The 21,601-nt window shown below is 31.2% G+C and overlaps 1 protein-coding gene and 1 long non-coding RNA gene across 2 annotated transcripts; both read left to right on the top strand.

Annotated features, from left to right (window-relative positions):
- Positions 1–635: 635 nt before the first annotated feature.
- On the top strand, positions 636–11,058 carry LOC132752864 (histone-lysine N-methyltransferase set-1-like). The gene is made up of 4 exons (XM_060743252.1): positions 636–751; positions 3,777–3,915; positions 5,975–6,173; positions 11,005–11,058. Exons 1-4 carry the CDS (start codon positions 652–654, stop codon positions 11,056–11,058), a joined length of 492 nt encoding a protein of 163 aa, XP_060599235.1. The 5' UTR covers positions 636–651.
- Positions 11,059–14,555: 3,497 nt separating this feature from the next.
- Positions 14,556–18,120, top strand: LOC132752866 (uncharacterized). The gene is made up of 3 exons (XR_009628867.1): positions 14,556–14,632; positions 15,948–16,022; positions 18,017–18,120. It is a non-coding gene; the product is annotated as an uncharacterized LOC132752866 (long non-coding RNA).
- Positions 18,121–21,601: the final 3,481 nt, after the last annotated feature.

The following is a 21,601-nucleotide window of genomic DNA, read 5'->3' as shown; positions in this document are numbered from 1 at the left end:
CATCCGTACATCAATATTAAATCAACAAACATGACTATAAGTAGCAGTCCTAATTTAACGGTATATTTCCGCATTGTAACGGATATTTTCATACAAATTAAATTTTTTTTACGAGATGATTATTTTTTCTGAACCACAGGCCTAGTGCACCGTGAAGCTTTAAAACGGTAAAAGTGTGTTTGCACAAGAAAATCTTATATTTGCTGTGTTCCGGATTGCAACTATAACACCGTGACGTAGTGCATACACGAGCTGATTACAGTCCTCATTTGCATGTTAAAATTCATATAGGAACTTTAGTGTTACCGTGGGGTTTTCCATTTAAAATCCTAATTTATGAACAATATTTAATGAGATTTACAACAATACTGTTAAAAAGGTTAATGAAACTGTAGAATGCTTGGTTTTTAGGCTGACGGCAAAAATATTTTAACATATTTATTTAATGTAACTTTAAAGAGGGCCGAGTTGACTTGGCAGAGTTTGTAAAGAGCCAAGATGAATGGGGGGAGGGGGGGGCTGAGTATGTGTTAGGGCTTAGCTGACCCTGATTCAATTTTTCCTAACTTTATTTTAAAATGATTTTTACTTAATGATTGTTTTCTTTATTATTCATATTGAGTGTATTTTTTATTAGTGTGACTTTTGATCATGAGGAGAAAAAGAATTAAAGATGAAGAATGGATACAAAAGAATAATGAGAAGATGGAGCAAGAAAAATTTGAAATTGCTTTCATTAATGAAGATATAGGTGAGTAATTTCCATGCACTAAAACGTTTTACTGTTGAACTTTTATCTTTGTACTCAGATAAACACATTATTCAGAGCCCTGATTTTTCTGCCGCCTCTACGGAGATTTGGGGACATACAGGGATCACTTCTCCATTGTCTGTCTGTCCCTTCATCACAAAACTTGTCTGGACAACTCCTCAAAAAGTACTGTGTAATTTCAACCAAACTTTACCGAATGATCAGTACCAAGCCTTGTTGTGCATATCATTGGCATTTTCCGGTTTAATGTTTTTGGCAGAGTTTAATGATGGCCCTGTAATGATTTTTATAGGACTACTCTTATACCACCAATGCAATTTCAATGAAACTGAACAGGATTGATCCAGAGCTCCAGATAAGCATCATTTTATTGTTAAAACAAAATAATATAAAAATAATTTTCTCCAAAAACAAATTGAATTTGAAATGCTGTCATTCAAAACTGAATTGATTTTCAATTTCATTTGTTTCAAAATCAGATAAAGCTGCTGAAAATGAAAGAAACCGTTTTCTGATCGTAATATTTACTGTGTTTTATTTTGTCAGAGTGGTATTTTAACATAACCACAACACCGCATTTGTTCAGTTTTGTCAAGTGCTAAGAGTGACCTCCCTTCCTTTTCAACGAGCAGAAAAATAACAGACAGTCAGACAGCATGTTTTTTTTTGTAAAAAGAAACTGCAATTTGATGAGGAAATGGTGCATGAAATTGAGTATGAGTAAATAGCTAATGTTATGGTTTCTAGTTGGAAAATGCGGAAAATGCTTTATGTAGTGGACTAAACACTACAGAAAAGTTACTTCAGTTTAACTGAGCTTTTCATTGCAGATGGTGTAGGTGTTGACAAAAAGAAAAACAAACAAGAACAACAAAAAACAAACAAACAACAAAGAAAAAACCAATTGAAAATTAAAAAAGCAAAATGAAATTTTATATCTGGTAGTGAAAAACCTAATTGCTAAAAAAATCAAGAAGTTTAAAGATATACTTTGCTCATTTAGTAAATTATTTTTTAATTGCAGAAATTTATTGAAATCTATGAAATACTTACTGACTATGCCTAATTTGCGTAATATAATGCAGAAACTGTGTATGATGGAAACAGCATTTCCAATTACTAGCCAAACAAAGTTGGCCACTTCTTAGAAAAACTGCCAATGTTTTTAATTGCAATATGTAGTCATATTGTGTCTTCCTGTAGTGTGCAGAGTTCAAAACATTATACATAATGATATTCTGTGTGTACTCAAAACATGTTAATTTGACCTTTACAAAGAATTTGTGTTGGAATTATCAATATTTTCAAATATCAAATTTAAGCCTAATACATCTTCAAGCTAATTGTATAAATATTATCTGGAGCTCTGTTGATCTGTAGCTCAAGTACCTGTGCATATTACTCTGGTTGAATGAAGTTTGACCTAGTTATGGCCCCTGACTAAAAATGGTGTTTTTTGTGTGTTGCCAGCTACACATAATCTTGTCCCGGACTACTCTGAAACTACTGGTTGAATTTCATCAAAACTAATCATTGATCTCATTAAGAAGTGTGTGCACAAAACCCGGTACTCTGTACTTCACAATTTTTGAGTAATTGCCATTTTGTTAATTTTAATACTTTATTTTTATCCATGGTATGGACTTGAAACTTGAACATAGGATGATGTCAATGTAATTGACAAGATGTGCAGTTCATAAGAACTTGTACTCTGCACTATTTGATTTTTGAGTTATTGCCCTTTGTTAATTTTCATACAGTTCAATCCTGTTTATTCAAAGTGCCTAGGACTGAATATTTACTTCGAATAATCGAATGGGTTCAAATAATTGAAATGGGAATATTGTGATAGACGAAAACTACTCCACTTTGACCAATCATAGCAAAACTACCTTTTACTTTACACACTTACTTCCTGTAATCAAGAAAAATTAATTTTAAAGAAAAGATGTGTAAAAATTATTGTATTGACATTGAAGACATAAATACTTGCATATTGCTGTCATCTTCACGCAATAACAGTAACAAAATCGGACACAGAGCATTGCTTTATTTTCATTTTTGGTAATTAAAGTTGATTAAAGAACACACAAAGTGTTATTATCATGATTGTGTAAATACAGGCATTACTGTGGATATTTTTCAAAAGTCGACCGGTCAGCGAGTGGATCTGGGCCAATTTGTCTGGCTTTGAATAATAATTAGCCTGGCTTCCAATAATAGGTGTGAAATTCTTAAATAATCATGTATAATTGGGACCGAAATTTAACTTCGAAAAATAGGAGGTATTCGGATAATGCATTTTGAATAATACGCTGGTATTTATATTTATTTATATAGAGATAAAAACGGGACCGCCGATCTTCTTCAGATAATGCTGGGTATTCGAATAAAGGGTTGTTGAATAATCAGGGTTGGACTGTACATATAATTTAAACAGGCTTTTCTAGAGTATAACTTGGTCACTATACTTTTTCTTGACTCCATATTTGGTATATCCTGAAGTGCAGTGTACAATACTGTTTAAATTTCTAAAGCTGAAACATCTTAAACTGTGAATTACATTAGGCCAGATAAAAAAAAATGTGTAGTAATTACTGGTTGAACAGGCTTTTATTGCTTAATTCATGGCAATTAGAGGAATACCATGATATATTCTATTATTATTAAAATATTATTAGTTAATTGAAAGTTGTAACAATTATTTTAATGAATATGATCATGTAAAGAATTATGAACAAAGCAAGCAGTATTAGGTCATATTCTTAAATAAAGTTCTAAAAAACCTTTAAAGAAATGTTTCTTGTCATTTTATTGATAAGTCCATTTTTTATATATACATTTTAATTAGTATCAATAAACAATTGACAGAAAAGAATAAACTACGCTTGAGTCTTATCATACATCAATATCATTTCTACCAATGACAGCACTAAATTTGATTGCAAATTAATATGTTTAAACTGTATCATATATACTGATGTACTGATGTTTTATTTAACAGGTAAAGGTGTTTTTGCAAAAGCACCTGTAGAAAAAGGAGAGCTTGTCATGGAATACAGAGGTTTATTGTCACCTGCTGATAACGATGCCCCTGATGCAACTTATGTGTACTTTTTTCAACATCAGGAGAAAGAGTATTGGTAAAAGTTTTATTTGAATACACGGTGATTAGAATAAGCACTTGCTGATGATCATTTTTGCTGTCTAAAATTGCACAAAGGAAATTCATAAGCTATCCTTATGATGTGGTTCATGCATAATCTCTCAGAATTAGTATCTTTTTAAAGACTGGGTATTTCACTACAAAAGAAATGGAATTTGAGTAACGTGTATCTGCTGCCATAACGTTTACCTCCGTATGTGTATATACCTGATTGAATGTCCACATAGTAGGTTTATTGTTAATGATAACAGCAGTGCCATAATACATTACCATTGAAATGATGTTAATCATAAACAGAGACTTTTAAAAAAAATTTATTGCATGCATATAAAGAGTGAAACATTAACATCAATGACATTAATTCATATCAGTGCTGTGAATTGTATTTATCAGAAATAACATCGGACAAAAACAAAAAAAGCATGTTTGTCAACCAGAAGTACATATTAATGTATGCATTTGTTATATAAAGGAGCATTAATTTTACAGATGTTATCATATGTATGTTGATACCTCATTTGATCAATATCTCTGTTTATTATCAATCCATCACCTTTAATTTTTTAAAATTGAATCATAATTTAGTTAACTAACTGTTTAAAAATCAATGAAGACTTTCTATAGGGTAACGTCACTTTTACAAAGTGTCAATTACACATTATGACCGTCAATTAAAAATACAATGAAACGTATGAACCAGAATGACAACATCGCCGATCTTTGATCAGTCAGAAGTTTTCACACTTTGACTTATTGAAATGAAAATATGTTTGACTTTAATTGACGGGACTATAAACTCCCTTTGACTAACCACGAGTCTCGGTAAGTCAAAAGTTGACCTATACAGAATTGAAATATATAGATAAAGAAGGAAATTTGACAGGACTTTAGAAACTCTTTGACTAACACAGAATTTTGAGCAAAGTGATTTATAGTTATTTTTATATATTTTATACATTTATTTTCATTATCTAAAAATGAGTACGTATCAAATATTTAAACACCGCTTTCAATTTGCTGCAGCATCAAGAAAAAAAATCAAAATTTGATTTTTATGGCACAGTTTACAGTCCAATTGCATCAAGGTATCAACTTAAAGACAATTAAGTGGCTAGTTAGTGGCAATTCATGCCAATTTTAATGTAAGCTTTCGTCTTGAAATTACAAATTCAGTTTTTATTTGTCACATAAATCTTAAGCGTTTCAGAATATGATAAATGGACATGCAGGGACTATATATAAAATAGCAGCTTGCAACTTTATTGATTTTCACACCTTTCATGTATTAAGAAGGCTCCTGAATTGCAAATCTGTAAAAAAATTAATCCTGACAAACATGTCCGCTGTAGTTACAAAATATGACAGATTTGAAAATATACCAGCAAAGTCTGATGTGTCCAATGTTATTTTGAAAACACTATAAGGGATTCTTTTGCATATTGTGAACTATTTTTGGTAATTTAGGTCAATTGTTATTGTTGTCTCTGATTTAAAAATTACTTTCTATGTTCTCTTGACAATACATGTATTTCACAAAAATTACCGTGAATCTTTAGGCATGCTACTTTAATAGTTCACTACTATATACATGAGTTTGTACAAAATTCATGACAGCCAAATATAGTGGCGAAAAATAAGACAAAAATTGCAAACAGATCAGACAAATACCAAGATATATTTTATGACTAGCAAACATTCAAAATAAAATATTAATAAAGTTGACAGCCATCGAGTTTTACCAAAGTTAAACTTTACATTAATTGTTCAGTACGTTACTCCGATGACTGCTTCCTGGAAACTGAGCAGTACTCTTACATCACTGCAATTTCTGAAAAATTTGATATAGATACAACAAACTGTAAATAAGGAACACATTTTAATAGACCCAAGGAGTTTCATTACTGTGCATTGCATTGACTTCCATGTTTGTATTTGCATTATCTTACACGACGAATTTATTTGATGTGATAAGATTCATCACAAACAGACAAACTAACCTATTATAGTTATGATTTCATCAATTATATTGTTTTCAGTATTGATGCCACAGACAATGAAAGCATTGCTCGTTATGTTAATGACATAGATTATAAAACCAAACCAAACTGTAAAGTGAAAAAGGTTATTGTGAATGGTATCCCACGACTTGTAATCTTTGCAATTAGGGATATTGCTAAAGGCGTTGAGTTGAGATATGATTATGGATGTCGTGATAACCCTTGGAGAAGTCTGAAGGTAATTTCATTTACTTGCAATATGAACGAAATGCTAAACCGTACTTAGATTTGATTTGATGCACTTTGTTCCTTTAAGTAAAGTGCACTTCAGTCTACTAGTGAGTTATTTACATTGGGTATTGATATATCACGCATTCTCAATATCATTTACAGAATAGATAAAAACGCTTTCCACGCAGCATATTCGTCTTATTATGTTCTATATATTTTATCTGAAGCATCTGTTCCATCAAACATGTTCCGTTTTAATTAAATCAAAACAAAAAATTGGTCAACTGTCATGATTTGAAAAAATATTTATCGTACAATAGTAAAAAATGAAACGTACGTGACTGTCTCTATAAGAAAAAATAACTTTAAATGTTTTCATGTTTCAATTGGTCTTTTATAAAACAATTGTTTGGTGTTTTTTGTATGTCACAATGCTTTAGCGTGAATTTAACAGTGGAGCATACTGAAAACTATGATAAAAATGTAAACAAAATTGTTGTTTCTTCCTTTCCACTGATACATGCCTTTTGGAGTGTGCGTTTTTAAACAGTGAAGAAAATATTTTTTTAAAGATAAGATCTTTCAAAGTTTGAAGTTTTCTGGCTAATAATTGGCCATATTGGCCAAAATAATGTATTATAAAAGTGGTATATAAAGATGCCGTAATTGATGGATGATTTTCTGAGAAAATTAAAACGTAATTTTTGCCGCGAAACGTACGTTACTGGTGCTACAGGAACTGATGAAAATGTAAAGAGGTAGACTTGTGTCAAGCAGTTAAAGCTTCCCTCAATTAGAAGTTATGTGTTGAGAAATTGTTATAATTGCTTAAGACTGTGTCCAGATCTGCATTGAAAAGTGGTCAGAAATTTACGTTACCGAAACGAACGTTACCGCAATTTAAAAAATATTCACTACACTTAAAATATGATACCTTAGGTAAGAAAATTTATATGGAGAGAAGAGATTTATAACATCAAAGCCTAAATAAATATTGCATTGTGTCGCTGTGGATATAATTTAAGGTAAATTCATGTTTGATATACATTATCACATTATATATTAGAAAACATTTTATGTATATAAACATATATCTACTGCAAACATTCTGTTGGATTTTGAGATCTGATAGCATGTTTTTTTCACAATGTAAACAAAGGGTAGTAGTGGAAAGTATATTTCTGCTTAAAAGTACCATGAAATGTACGTTACTGTTGGTAACGTACATTTCAAAACTAGTATTAGTAATTTCAATGAAGAGTATCTCCTGAATCTTAAAAGTTACTTCATGAATATGTTTTTCATGTTATAACAAGTAAGAATAGGATGATTAGAAACGAAAACAAATTAATATAACTGAATTTGCATCAGTAGCATATGAATTTTATTCAGGTATTTTTTCTATCTACAAAAGTTTGGACAAGTACAATATGTGGTTGTTTAAGTTGAACAGTTGTGACGATATTGAACATTTTTAATCTTTTCTTTAGCATCTTCACACTCAAATGTGCATTGTGTATGAACTATAAAGGTCTACAAAACAATGATTTTTCACTTACATTAATATCAACAACAAGTAACGTACATTTCAATTGTAGTAACGTACATTTCAGAGACCGAAATTAAGGGCTGAGATTCAAAACAGCTACAGGTAGAGAACAAGAGCTAAAAGATACCGAAAGTTATCTTTTGAAAGAGCGTTATTTTAGAATTACTTATTACAGAATCCGAAATATTTGACAAACAAAGCGAGAAATGAAAGAAACAATGTTTTATAAAACAAAAGCAAACAATGTTTCATATAAGCAAAGTTTCGTATAAAGTAAATGTTTTTTTCCCGAATTACCTTATTGTGTACAGAACACTGGAATATATTGTAATGCAACAAAATAATCAAGTTAATGTGTCACACTTCTAAAGCATTCATTTTTACATGCATTTCACAAATGTGATTTTGGTAATCATAATGTCTTAAAACATGCGAATTTCTAATGAAAGATATTAACAGGACTTTCGATGAATCATCTTCAAATGTATGTTACTTGCAAAGTTTGCGATAGTAAAACATGTTTTTGTTTGTTTTTGTTTTTACATAAAAATGCAACAAATTTTATCAATTACACCATAATGGGGCTCAAAACATTTCTGGACATTGCTGTAAAATTATCCTCATAACAATGAATAACGTACCATACAAGGATGATCACATGTGTTTTTAGATTAATTATTTTATAAAGTAAAAATGTTTGTTGTTTTAAAAATTTAAAATAGGAAACATTTTGTCCATAATGTTAAATATTAATTGGTGTCTTTATGTACAACACCCATGCCAGAAAACTGAAATGTACGTTACCAATGAGAGTTTACAACAGTCTTTAATAAAGTTTTTAAGAAAGTCTTTAAAAATGCTAAAGATTGATATTTTAAAGCATTTTATCACACACGTATGTTGTCATAAAGGGTTAAATATGCACATATAATGTTGTTTACATTTACTTTTTACCTTATATGAACAGAATCATCAATTAAAATACATCTTATTTCTGTATGCATATACAATATCTTATTCTGACCAAGCGTTGATGATTTTTGTAGTTAATTGTTCAAATGTTTAGAAAAGGAATAAATACCAAACAGAAATATTTAAGTTTTCCCATTCCTGTCAGAATTTCTTAATGAATTCACTGTTGATATTTTTTGTATTAAACTGAAATGTACGTTACAAAATTATCACATTACTTTTAAGGCATTTGGGGTGAAAAAACAACAGCTACATGCATGAATTAGTTTACAACAAGGAGTTTATATGTACCATAAATAGCCAATTACATTGTAATGTCGAACTGCTTTTCATTGATAAATCTGTAAAGAACTTCGAAGTATGCATTGAAATAGTAAAATATGTATCATTTGTCTGTATTTTTTTTATTGTTTTAACATTTCAAAAAAACCTGAATATATTGGTATAATTTAACATAAAATGTGTTTATTTCCATCCTACATCTTTTGAGAAGGGAATTGTGAAAACAAAATTACTGACTAGTTTAACAGTTACATGATTATGAGCTGCTTATTTAAGTGACACTCAAAGTAACGTACATTTCTAAGCCTGTTTTTATAAGAATGACCTGCTCAATTTGATATGGAACTGAGAGAACATGATTCGTATCTTGTTTGCAAGAATTCAAATTTTTGTCCGGGAGATATTCTTTTTTCATATTCAAACATTATTTTTATCATCTCTGAACATTATTTTTTTCCCTTTCCGTGATTCAATATTTGTAAATGGTATTGAGAATGCGTGAGATGAGACTGTTACATCTTTATATAGATAATCATTTACATACAGTTATTTATATCATTGGCACTGATTTTTCAAATATTAAACAATAAAGAAAAGTACATTGGCAACATACTTTCATAAATAGGCAGCCAAACATTTTGAAATTTCTGGCATTCCTGATTAAACTGATGCTTCTACATTATGCGCTCACTTGATGTCCACTTGAAAGTGTTGATAAACAAAGATACATGTATATCAAAGCTATGTGCTTGATACTTTAAAAATTTAAGCAGACAGGTAAAATCATTTTTACTATGTGTTATGTTTTCTTTAGTAATAATATATTGAGTGTATATATAGTGGCAGTTACTTATAAATAATATATTGATGGAAAATCTTTCATTTTTATTGCTACAGAAATCCAGAAAAGGTACTAATATTACTAAATTACTGTTGAATATTGTTGTTCTGTTCAAATCATCCAAACAAATTTATATAAATGTATTATGAAAAAGAGAATCAAAATCAAATAAAAAGTTAAAAAGCTCCTTCTGATGTGTCCACTGAATGGTAATAAGTAGAGACTTTAAATACAATTTCTGCTAGATTTGTTCAATCACCGTGAACAGAGAATTTTGCTGTATATTTGATAATTCATTATAAATTTTGAAAATAATTTTATTTAATGCTTTTTGAAAAGTTGAGTATTATTGTCCATGTCATTACAGAGTGTTGATTTTAAGGATTGAACAGAAAGCTTGATGTTATTTAATAACACAAATCAACTAAACATAAAATTGAGTTGATAAACTGTTCTGAACACTTGCATGATATAAAAAAAAAAACATATGAATATTAAAGCTTCACCATTCCAAATTGATTGGTTATGAAAAACAATTAAGTCATTTAATTATTGTTATGGTAGTTTAGTAAGTATTTTATCGAAGTGATTGGATTATTTTGTGGAATGGGAAAAAAACAAACAATTTTATTTGAAACCAAATTTTCTAAGGCCATCCTTAAAAAAATGTTTGTTTGCAGTAACCCGACCCAGAATTTTCAAGGTGGGTAGGTAGGTCGATTTTTTTTTTTTTTTTTTTTTTTTTTTTGTACTCCCAAATAAACATGGAATTTCAAAATGCTGGACAATATATGCTTTGATAATCTGGTAACAATAAATAAATTGATAAATGAATTCTAATTAAATAATACCTACATTTTATTTCTTCTATTAACCTTTAAAAGAACAAAAACAAAGCACAAGGCATAATTTTCTGATTCAAAAAAAAAATTTTTTTTTATCCAGACCATGAAAAAAACTTTTGAGTAGGGGCAAATTTTGTGAGTCGGTCGCGTTACTGCAAACAAACATTTTTTTAAGGATGGCCTAAAGGAAAACTCAGGACAATAGATCATAGTATGTTAGCAGGCAGACAGTTGTAAACAAAGTCACCTGTGTACAATTCTTCCTACTTTTCTCACATAGCCTTGTCATAAAGTGCCCTGTACATATTTTGTTGTTGTTGTTGTTGTTTTTGTTGTTTTTTTTTAACAGATAAATACACTTCTGTTCTCAACTCCTGCTACATACTTAAGCAATTTTGAATAAACTTTCATAGGAGTTTTGTCTTTAAGAGACCTGAGACATATTATCAGGGTTTTGTAATTTTTACATTTTTACCCTTTGTTTTAAAAAAAAGGAAGCTACAACTTGTCTCAAGCGCTTTTGACTCTAAGCTTTCACAGATTAAGCCTTCTCATCAAGTGTCTGGGCCCATATTGACAGATTATGTAATTTGAAAATGTTTGGCAGCATTGTGGTCCTTTGTTTTTTCATATATTATATAGAAAATAACTCTCGATCCTGAGTGCTTTCCATTTTGTAACCACTTGAGCACATTATTATTATTAGAATTGAAAACCTGGTTTTGTCTCATTTTTAGCTTGACTTTTCGATAAGAATAAGTAGAGCTATTGTAGTCCCACGAGTGTCAGCGTCAGCGTAACCACTAATGTTAAAGTTTTTGTAATACCTCAAATATTTTCAAAGTCCATTGGCATATGGCTTGTTCACCATCATGACCCTAACCTGTAGACAGGAAGAGGTAACTTTAGCAAGTATTTTGACAGATTTATGCACCTTTTTTGACTTAGAATTTATGTTAAAGTTTTTGTAATACCTCAAATATTTTCAAAGTCCATTGACATCTAGCTTTGAAACTTTGCACACTTGTTCACCATCATGAACCCAACCGGTAGACAGGAGGAGGTAATTGTATCAAGCATTTGGCAGAATAATGCCCCTTTTTCCACTTAGAATTTACATTTAAGTTTGCATACCACCCCAGACATTTTCATATTGTTTTAACATCTGGCTTTGAAACAAGTTGAAATTTTATACTCTTCTTTAAGAGCATAACAGGACTCTCTTCAAGGCCTTTAACTGTAACATGGATTTAAAAAAAAAAATTTGCTCTTTTGCTTACATAAATTTTTTTACATTATCAAGGCTTTTTTTACTATCAAGCACTAAGAAGAGTCGAGCGTTGGTGTCCTACCGACAGCTCTTGTTGTGTTTCTTGTTTAGTTTTTTATGCCCCCACAGAGTGGGAGCATATAGCGTTGCACTTGTCCGTCCGAGTGTCCATCCGCACAAACATTTCAGGTATATGAGCTAACTAACGGTACACTTGGACAAAAGAGAACAAAGGACTTCATTCCGTTAATAATAGTTAGCTCATAAAGAAACAATAGTTAGCCCACAAGGAAACAAAAGAAAAGAACAATAGAAATAGCTCATAAACCTGAAAAATGTGTACGTATGTCCGTCTGTCTGTACGTCCCGAAATCTTGTCAACGCAACTCCTCTTAAACCGGATGGCAGATTTTGCTTTAACTTCCAGGGATGAACAACCTTAATGTGTAGATGGTAGTAAAGGAAGGAATTTTTGCTGCGACCAAATTTAACAGAATTATGGCCCTTTGTTGATTTTTTCACTATATACTATGTAGAAATTTTGTGAACGCAACTCCTCTTAAACCGGATGGCACATTTTGCTTAAACTTCCAGGGATGAACAACCTTAATGTGTAGATGGTAGGAAAGGAAGGAATTTTTGCTGCGACCAAATTTAACAGAATTATGGCCCTTTGTTGATTTTTAGTTTTAAACTTGTGGCACATGTAGTCCAAAAAATATTTGATCTAGAATCATAAGATTGACAGAACAGTGGCGTGTGGGGGCATCCGTGTCCTATGGACACATTTCTAGTTTTATTTAAAAATTACCCTACTAGTTGCAGAGTAGCATATGATAAATACTCATTTTGCACATATTTATATGTATGCACTTAAAAGAATTGACAATGACATCATGTTATCAAAGTTTTGTGGCATTCAAAAAGCAAATTCCACAATTTCAGATGTATAATGTGGGATAAAAGGTGCCAATAAGTTTTGATAGAATGTTTAGGTTTTATGTTTTCATTGATTTCTTACAGCAGCAGTTACCTATTATGGCTTGTCTTTTGTCACTTGATACACTCAATGAGGGATGCAAATATTGTCCCAATTTGTTTTCTTGTCCTCATTTGGAAGTGTAACTGAAAGCATCATTTGTAAATTTTGGTAATTTGTATTATTTACATACTGTCCTTACTTACTGTATTCCTAGAAAAGATTTCGCGCATTTTAAGTTAGCGCTTTTCGCGGTAGGCATGATTCCGCGAATCTTTGTAGCCGCGAAAATGTCACATATAACAAATCCGCGAACATTTCTAGCTTCAACCAAATAAAAACAATAGGCAGACTATTTATTATAATCTACTTAAACAAAAAAAACATATTCACACAGGTTCTATAGAAATGTGTAAAGAATTATGTATGTATGTTACAGATACCAATTTGGACCCTGAAAAAAAGTCAATTATTAGTAATTATGCTTATTGACTTTATTCGCTAGTCACAGCGTATACAAAAGCATTTACAGTTTGCGAACATTGAGTGACTTTGATTATTTTTTGCTTGAAGAAGGCGTAATCCTTTGTTAACAGTACAATAGCGATCAAGTGCTTCATTGATAATCAGCTGTTATGTTGTTATAATAATAAAAGCAATGTTCAGTCCGATACTGTGAAAACAATAACGTATCGGCATTTTGAAGATAAAGTTATGATTCAAATGAAAATAAAAGCTAACTGGCTTGACTAAATCTTACTTAATCACATAGTGCAAAAGGTAAGGAAATAAGTAAAAGTGTTCACTAAATAACCGTCCGTGTTCGGCTAGTCAAATAATACAAAAGGAATTGAGTAACGTAGCGCTTTAGGCGCGACTTGTCAAAAAAAGTAAAAGAATTAAAAGTACCCAACAGACAAGGTCATACACTCCAAAAACTGTAATTTAGGCCGTAGCGACTTAGTATTCCCGTAATTCGCGGTGACTACAAATCCGCGAAAGTTTTTCTCCGCGAAAATGTCGACGTTGTGAAAAACGCGAAATATTGTATCCGCGAACTTTTCTAGGAATACAGTAATTTAATTGTTCCCATTTGGATGTGCTAAATTGTCCCTATTATTTTACTTGTACACATTGCACAACATATACACTGTTTCACAAGGTTTTGTAAAATATGTTATACAAGTTGCTTAGAATACAGCCTGACTGAGATAATTATTGCCCTATGCGCTAGCGAAGATTGATATTTATCTCTGGAAGGCTCTATCCTCCTGTATATCCCGTCAGCAACTTGTATAATGTATTTGTAATATAATGCAATTTCTTATTGATGGTAATTCAATGATGAAGATTGTAAGATTACGCTTCTTTCTTGATACTTAGTTAAATTTGTTCCCCTGTTTTTGCGGTTGAACACGTACCTTGTTTGTACATTTCAGTTCCTTACTGTTTATACTGTACAATATACATAGTTTATAAGCCAATCAAAAGTAAAGCAATTTATTTATGTTATAATATGTTTTTGGCTCATAGGCAGCATCTAATTAAAGGAAAACATGAATGCAATGAAACCTTCTCTTCTTCATTTATTTCATTTAATTGTTATACATGTACATTTGTATTTACTTTAAGACAATGGCATTGTGTTTTCAGATGCTGATAAGGTGGTTGGACTGGTTGGAAACAGTAATGATGTGGGTAGTACCACAGAAAATCACAACATTGAAGGTAAATTTGTAACAGAAGCAACAACCTTTGTGTATAAAGTCATGAAACTGAAAGATTCAAATTAGATTATCTGACAATAGCTATGCACCCCCTTTATCCACTTTTAAAAGAGCATACATTACACTAAACAAGAAAATAATGATAAATGCCATTTTTGCACATTTTTATATATATGCACTTAAAAGAATTGTTGTATTTACTTTAAGTCACTGACAATGACATCATGTTATCAAAGTTTGATAAAATGATGAGCAAATTTTCTCTGAGTGATTAGAGATATGTCATCATTCCATTTCATTGTTTTTATTTGGATGTGTAGAATATGTTTTTTTACGCACAATAGACAGAACATACCCTGCACATTTTTGATAGTAAATTACACTAGTTCATTTGTTTCTTTGCAAGGCTTCAGTGCCAGTCAGACAAGTTTTGAATTCCTACTAATGTTTAGAGATCATATTCTCTTGATGACTTTGTGGCATTCAAAAAGCAAATTCCACAATTTCAGATGTATAATGTGGGATAAAAGGTGCCAATAAGTTTTGATAGAATGTTTAGGTTTTATGTTTTCATTGATTTCTTACAGCAGCAGTTACCTATTATGGCTTGTCTTTTGTCACTTGATACACTCAATGAGGGATGCAAATATTGTCCCAATTTGTTTTCTTGTCCTCATTTGGAAGTGTAACTGAAAGCATCATTTGTAAATTTTGGTAATTTGTATTATTTACATACTGTCCTTACTTAATTTAATTGTTCCCATTTGGATGTGCTAAATTGTCCCTATTATTTTACTTGTACACATTGCACAACATATACACTGTTTCACAAGGTTTTGTAAAATATGTTATACAAGTTGCTTAGAATACAGCCTGACTGAGATAATTATTGCCCTATGTGCTAGCGAAGATTGATATTTATCTCTGGAAGGCTCTATCCTCCTGTATATCCCGTCAGCAACTTGTATAATGTATTTGTAATATAATGCAATTTCTTATTGATGGTAATTCAATGATGAAGATTGTAAGATTACGCTTCTTTCTTGATACTTAGTTAAATTTGTTCCCCTTTTTTTGCGGTTGAACACGTACCTTGTTTGTACATTTCAGTTCCTTACTGTTTATACTGTACAATATACATAGTTTATAAGCCAATCAAAAGTAAAGCAATTTATTTATGTTATAATATGTTTTTGGCTCATAGGCAGCATCTAATTAAAGGAAAACATGAATGCAATGAAACCTTCTCTTCTTCATTTATTTCATTTAATTGTTATACATGTATTTACTTTAAGACAATGGCATTGTGTTTTCAGATGCTGATAAGGTGGTTGGACTGGTTGGAAACAGTAATGATGTGGGTAGTACCACAGAAAATCACAACATTGAAGGTAAATTTGTAACAGAAGCAACAACCTTTGTGTATAAAGTCATGAAACTGAAAGATTCAAATTAGATTATCTGACAATAGCTATGCACCCCCTTTATCCACTTTTAAAAGAGCATACATTACACTAAACAAGAAAATAATGATAAATGCCATTTTTGCACATTTTTATATATATGCACTTAAAAGAATTGTTGTATTTACTTTAAGTCACTGACAATGACATCATGTTATCAAAGTTTGATAAAATGATGAGCAAATTTTCTCTGAGTGATTAGAGATATGTCATCATTCCATTTCATTGTTTTTATTTGGATGTGTAGAATATGTTTTTTTACGCACAATAGACAGAACATACCCTGCACATTTTTGATAGTAAATTACACTAGTTCATTTGTTTCTTTGCAAGGCTTCAGTGCCAGTCAGACAAGTTTTGAATTCCTACTAATGTTTAGAGATCATATTCTCTTGATGACTTTGTGGCATTCAAAAAGCAAATTCCACAATTTCAGATGTATAATGTGGGATAAAAGGTGCCAATAAGTTTTGATAGAATGTTTAGGTTTTATGTTTTCATTGATTTCTTACAGCAGCAGTTACCTATTATGGCTTGTCTTTTGTCACTTGATACACTCAATGAGGGATGCAAATATTGTCCCAATTTGTTTTCTTGTCCTCATTTGGAAGTGTAACTGAAAGCATCATTTGTAAATTTTGGTAATTTGTATTATTTACATACTGTCCTTACTTAATTTTATTGTTCCCATTTGGATGTGCTAAATTGTCCCTATTTTTTTACTTGTACACATTGCACAACATATACACTGTTAAACAAGGTTTTGTAAAATATGTTATACAAGTTGCTTACAGGAAATATGGGTGAATATAGCCTGACTGAGATCATTATTGCCCTAGGCGTAATAATATTGAATGTTTCCAGTTATTAAGGGGACTAACTAATAATCAGTGTTTTGGCGGCATCATTTCTGCAGGTACCAGCCCCCTTAGTCCTTTGGTTTATACCTGCAATTCATTTATGTTATTGCATTGGGCATCTGTCTGCCTTTCCTATTGTCAATCCATTAGCAGTTTTGTTTCAGGAGGGTAACTGGAGTACTGTTCAGCTTACAGTCTTCAAGCTTAATTATGTGGGTGACCCAAGGTCAAGGCCAAATGTCAATATCACAGTGACCCTAAGTTAGATTTGACCACTTTAAATCTATGTCAGTAAAAGATATAATTACTATTGAATTATGCAGAAATGTACATAAGGAAAAATATGAAAGCTCTACAGTGGTCAAAGCTCATCGAGTGAAGACCAATTATAACATAACCCTGTGACCCATATGACCTAAATTGTACTGACCCTAAGTTGTAATGGGGGTTAGCTACTTGATGTGTGCAATCAATATAATTATGTACACAAATGGCCATCAAGTGGAAATGGTTTTCTAAGTTAGGGTCACTATGATCTTGACCAATATTACCTTGATATATCCTGAGAAAGCTATGAAAATACTGGATGATAATTGCTACTAATAAAGAATCCATGCAAATTATGCTTTTGTATGATAAACCAGGTATTTCTTGTACCTAATATGTAATCATTTTATTTCTCTTGGATGAAATATTGCACAAAGAGCAAAATATTAGGTTTGCACTGTCATTAAGTTGCACATTTCAAATTCAATAATTTTAAGGTACAAAAATAGAGTAGATGAAAGATGTACTTTAAGGGATCATCCATCTGTTGTGTGTTTTCTGTCCACTGCCTGAATAAACCAACAGACCAGTCAAGTTGTTGATTGCTACAGAATGAAAATAATGTGCAGAGGTCAAAATACCTCTAGACAATATAAATCTGTTAGATTGGCCAGGATTCTTAATTGGCACCTCAGGCTATTTGCATTGAGTTAAATTATTTTCAGAATCTATATATATAGCATATATTTCATTTTTCATCTATATGTAAATTGTCATAATATTATTTACTTTTAGACAATGACAGTAACATTGTGTCTGATAGGATCATTTACCAGACTGATGAGGAAAGTCCTGCCTCTGACACAAGTTTCTGTGAAAATTCAACATTTGAAGGTAATATATTTATTGGCATAAAGTCACATGTAAAATCTCTTAGATTAATTTAATTACAATGGCATTTAGGTATATTTACGCTTTTATCTTTTAGTCTTGAAAGTACAAACCTTCTGTATTAAATAATATAAAATTGTAATACTTTTCATTTCAACATAGCAACTCTTTTTGTGTTGATAATGCACACTCACTAGAACACTAGAACTATTTCCCCCCTTGTAAATATCAAAAGAACCATAACTATGCTGTGCCTAGTTTTGGAGTAATTGCCCTTTTTCAATTTTACCCTGTGAATTTTGTATGGGACATAACTCTAAAATTATAAAAGATATCAACATGAAACTTCGTAGGTTGAGAGATCCCATTGTGTAAATATGCTGTGCAAAGAAAAGTTACTCTGCCTGACCTAATTTTAGAATTATTACACTTTTAACTTTGTCTAGGCCATAACTACAAGATGTATAGTTTTCTGTGTCCAAAAACCTAATTGATATTAAATACACCATGAAAAATTATTTTTGGTCATAGAAATGTTGGACTTGATAATTTATGGGCGTTACTCGCAGCATACTTTCACATAAAATAAAACTTCAGAGTGCTTTAATTAGCCTTAAAAGAAATAATTTTTTGATATTCAAAATTTGCTTCAACTGGAGGGGATACCCCTCCTTATGCCTCTACCACTTGGTGCTCCCCTTGAACCACTGATCTATCCACGATTATGACAACATATTAACTACTGCCATTGATGGTATTAATCAACCTCAGATGTATCAAAGGCCCATGTATTATGCTTTTACTGACTGCTCTCTGCTTTTCCAGATAATAGCTGGGGTTCTATAGTTGTCATGAAAGATGGGAAGGAAGCTGATAATTTTCAAATGAAGTCAACAGTTTTAGGTATTGGCAGGTATGTTTCATTAGATTTCACAGAAGAGAAAGTTTATTTGAGTCTCACCCTCATACATGACATGAAATGTAAGAAATATAAAATAAATCCACAGTGATTTTTCTGGAACATTTCAAAGTCATACAGCTCTTACCTTTGATCATGCTGGATAAGTAGTCAGTCACTCGCAGACGAATTTGTTTCATATCCAGGAAAGCTGATTAAATGGACTGACCTCTAAGATATGACCAATAAGATGTTGAAAATAGTATAAAACGCCATACAGACACAGCCATTCCAAGATTTTTTGCATAAACAGTTCTGAAATCACATCAAAATTGAGAAAAAAATCTCCCACTGCACATTTGAATTTGGTCACTAAAGTCTCTGCATATGTCATAACATAATATTTGTAACAAGGTTTTTAGACATGCTTAGCACTAGGTGTCAAAGGTCACAGTTACATTGGTCGTATATGTCAAAAATTTTCCCGACCAATAACTTCACATCCATGGGCCTGGCTCTAAAACTGCATATGTGCACTTCAATAAAACATGTAGAACAATTTTTTTGGTGTCCAAATCTTCCACAGCCTTTGCTATTCAAGGGCAAAACCCTGATTTTTAACAACAAAAAAAAACAACAAAGCAAAAAATAGTTTATGTTTTCTCTTTATTTTTTTGCATAGAAGTGGCCCTATATTATGTTTTTTTTGGGGGGAAACATTTTGCATTTTATGTCATAGCATTTTTGTGACATAAGTCATTTTCAGTGACAATTCTTGTTTACATATAAGCCACACTGCATGCATCTTCTTACTTTCTGATAAGGGGTGGGAGCATGCATGTTAACCATTATTTCTTGTTAGCTAAAGGGTAAATCTTTAAGTTGATTAGAAAGACCTTGACCTTTAGTCATACATGAATTTGACAATGAAGGTCAAATTACTTGATTATTGCTGATTTTACCTATTTCTAGCTATAACTTTGTTATCTGTGGATGGATTGTTTTCAGACTTGGATGGAATAAACATTCAAGTTGATCAAACAGACCTTAAACTTTAATCATAATTGACCTTGACATTGAAGGTCAAATTATTGAAATTTCACTGATTTTTGCTATAATTGGCTGTAAATTTATAATTAATTATTAAAGTATTTTAATTCTTTGACAAAAGAACCTTTTGGGCAGGACCTTTAAAATATTAAACCAATTTTGGCCCTAGGCTAAAAGTGACATTGACTGTCAAGGTTTTTAATTTTATCATATATTTATTGTTGATAAAATAATTTATATCTGACTTAGATATAAATATTCTATCTCATTTTCATGAAATGTATAGTATTAAAAAAATTGAAAATTTCCTCCCTCTCAACTAGCAAATGCTTCTGGCATGAATGTAGTTCTTGTACACTATAATTTTCTCTTATGTACTTAAAAATCATTTTGGATACTAATTTTCCCTCTAATGCATTTATGTAAACTCATCTTCTGTCAGGTTTTCATTAAAAAGATTGATTATCTGCTGTTTACTATTGTGGACTGACCTTCAAAAAAAATCTTTCATGCAACAGAATTCTTTTTTACTTGTAATTTTTTGTTAAGATTTCATCTTCTATTAATTTACTTAAAAAAAAAAGTAAAGCGTTGCCCCCACCAGTTGGTGGTTGTTGTTAAATGTTTAAAATATTTTTTGGTTTGAGCACTGTGTATATGTATATTTCTCAAGAAATCTGAATTCACTAATTAAGAATTTGGCCAAGAGAGAAATTTCTCTCATAAGAAATCCAGGCAAGAATATTTATTGCAAACAAAGCTAAGAATTGGAAACAGTCTATGCAGATGTTGGACACACTTACTATGGATGTCAATTTATAGAAAAATTTTAAATTTTTTACAGGCCTTTCCAAATTTTTCCTTAAATTTTTCAAAGGAGCATTAGCACATAAGTCTTTTTGGAAAAAACATCCCAGGGGGAGGAAAAAACCAGGGATTTTAAAAAGCTATCACTTTTATAAAATTTATTGAAATTTGAAAAATGCAAAAATTTTAAACGAGGTTTAATTTGAATCCATTTTTTTGTATTTTTCACCATCATTTTTTAAATTTTAATATTATGTAAAAGAAATTAAAACAGCAGCATTAATTTTATGAAACTTTCATGTGTTTAAAATATTTGTACAAAACCCCTCTTGGGAAAAAAAATTAAAATTTTATTTTTCCCTTTCAGAGCAAAAAGTTTTTATTACCCTTCCCCCAAAAAACAAGTTTAGGGGGGAAATATGGGGGTCGGGTTTTGTCGGGTCGGTCATTTTGGATCCGTCCGTGGTTTGGGTTTCTGCTCGACAGGGTTTTTGGGGAGGGAAAAATAGATTTGGGAATGAATTTTGTAATCAAACTTGGTATACAGCAAGTTTATATGAAGACCTGGGTTGGTAATGCATTTGGTTCCCCTGAGATCAAGGTCAACATACAAAAAATAGAAAAATTGTTTCTAGAAGATAATGTTAGGTCAAAAAGAGATAATTTTAGGTTAAAAACAGATATTGTTATTGAATTTGGTATTTAGCAACCTTATGGGGAAATCCTGGTTCGGA

The sequence above is a fragment of the Ruditapes philippinarum genome, unplaced genomic scaffold, assembly GCF_026571515.1.
Source record: "Ruditapes philippinarum isolate M1 unplaced genomic scaffold, ASM2657151v2 ctg52_1_1_1_1, whole genome shotgun sequence".
Lineage (NCBI taxonomy): Eukaryota > Metazoa > Mollusca > Bivalvia > Venerida > Veneridae > Ruditapes > Ruditapes philippinarum.
The sequence above is the reverse complement of the archived record's forward strand: the minus strand, read 5'-3'. Positions and strand labels throughout refer to the sequence as shown.

What these genes read in the sequence shown, in the direction of transcription:
- LOC132752864 (XM_060743252.1), top strand. Translation starts at nt 652, where the DNA reads ATGAGGAGAAAAAGAATTAAAGATGAAGAATGGATACAAAAGAATAAT. An exon ending in CATCAGGAGAAAGAGTATTG is followed by an intron (nt 3,916 to 5,974) that starts GTAAAAGTTTTA and finishes TATTGTTTTCAG; the next exon opens with TATTGATGCCACAGACAATG. An exon ending in ACCCTTGGAGAAGTCTGAAG is followed by an intron (nt 6,174 to 11,004) that starts GTAATTTCATTT and finishes TTTTTTTAACAG; the next exon opens with ATAAATACACTTCTGTTCTC.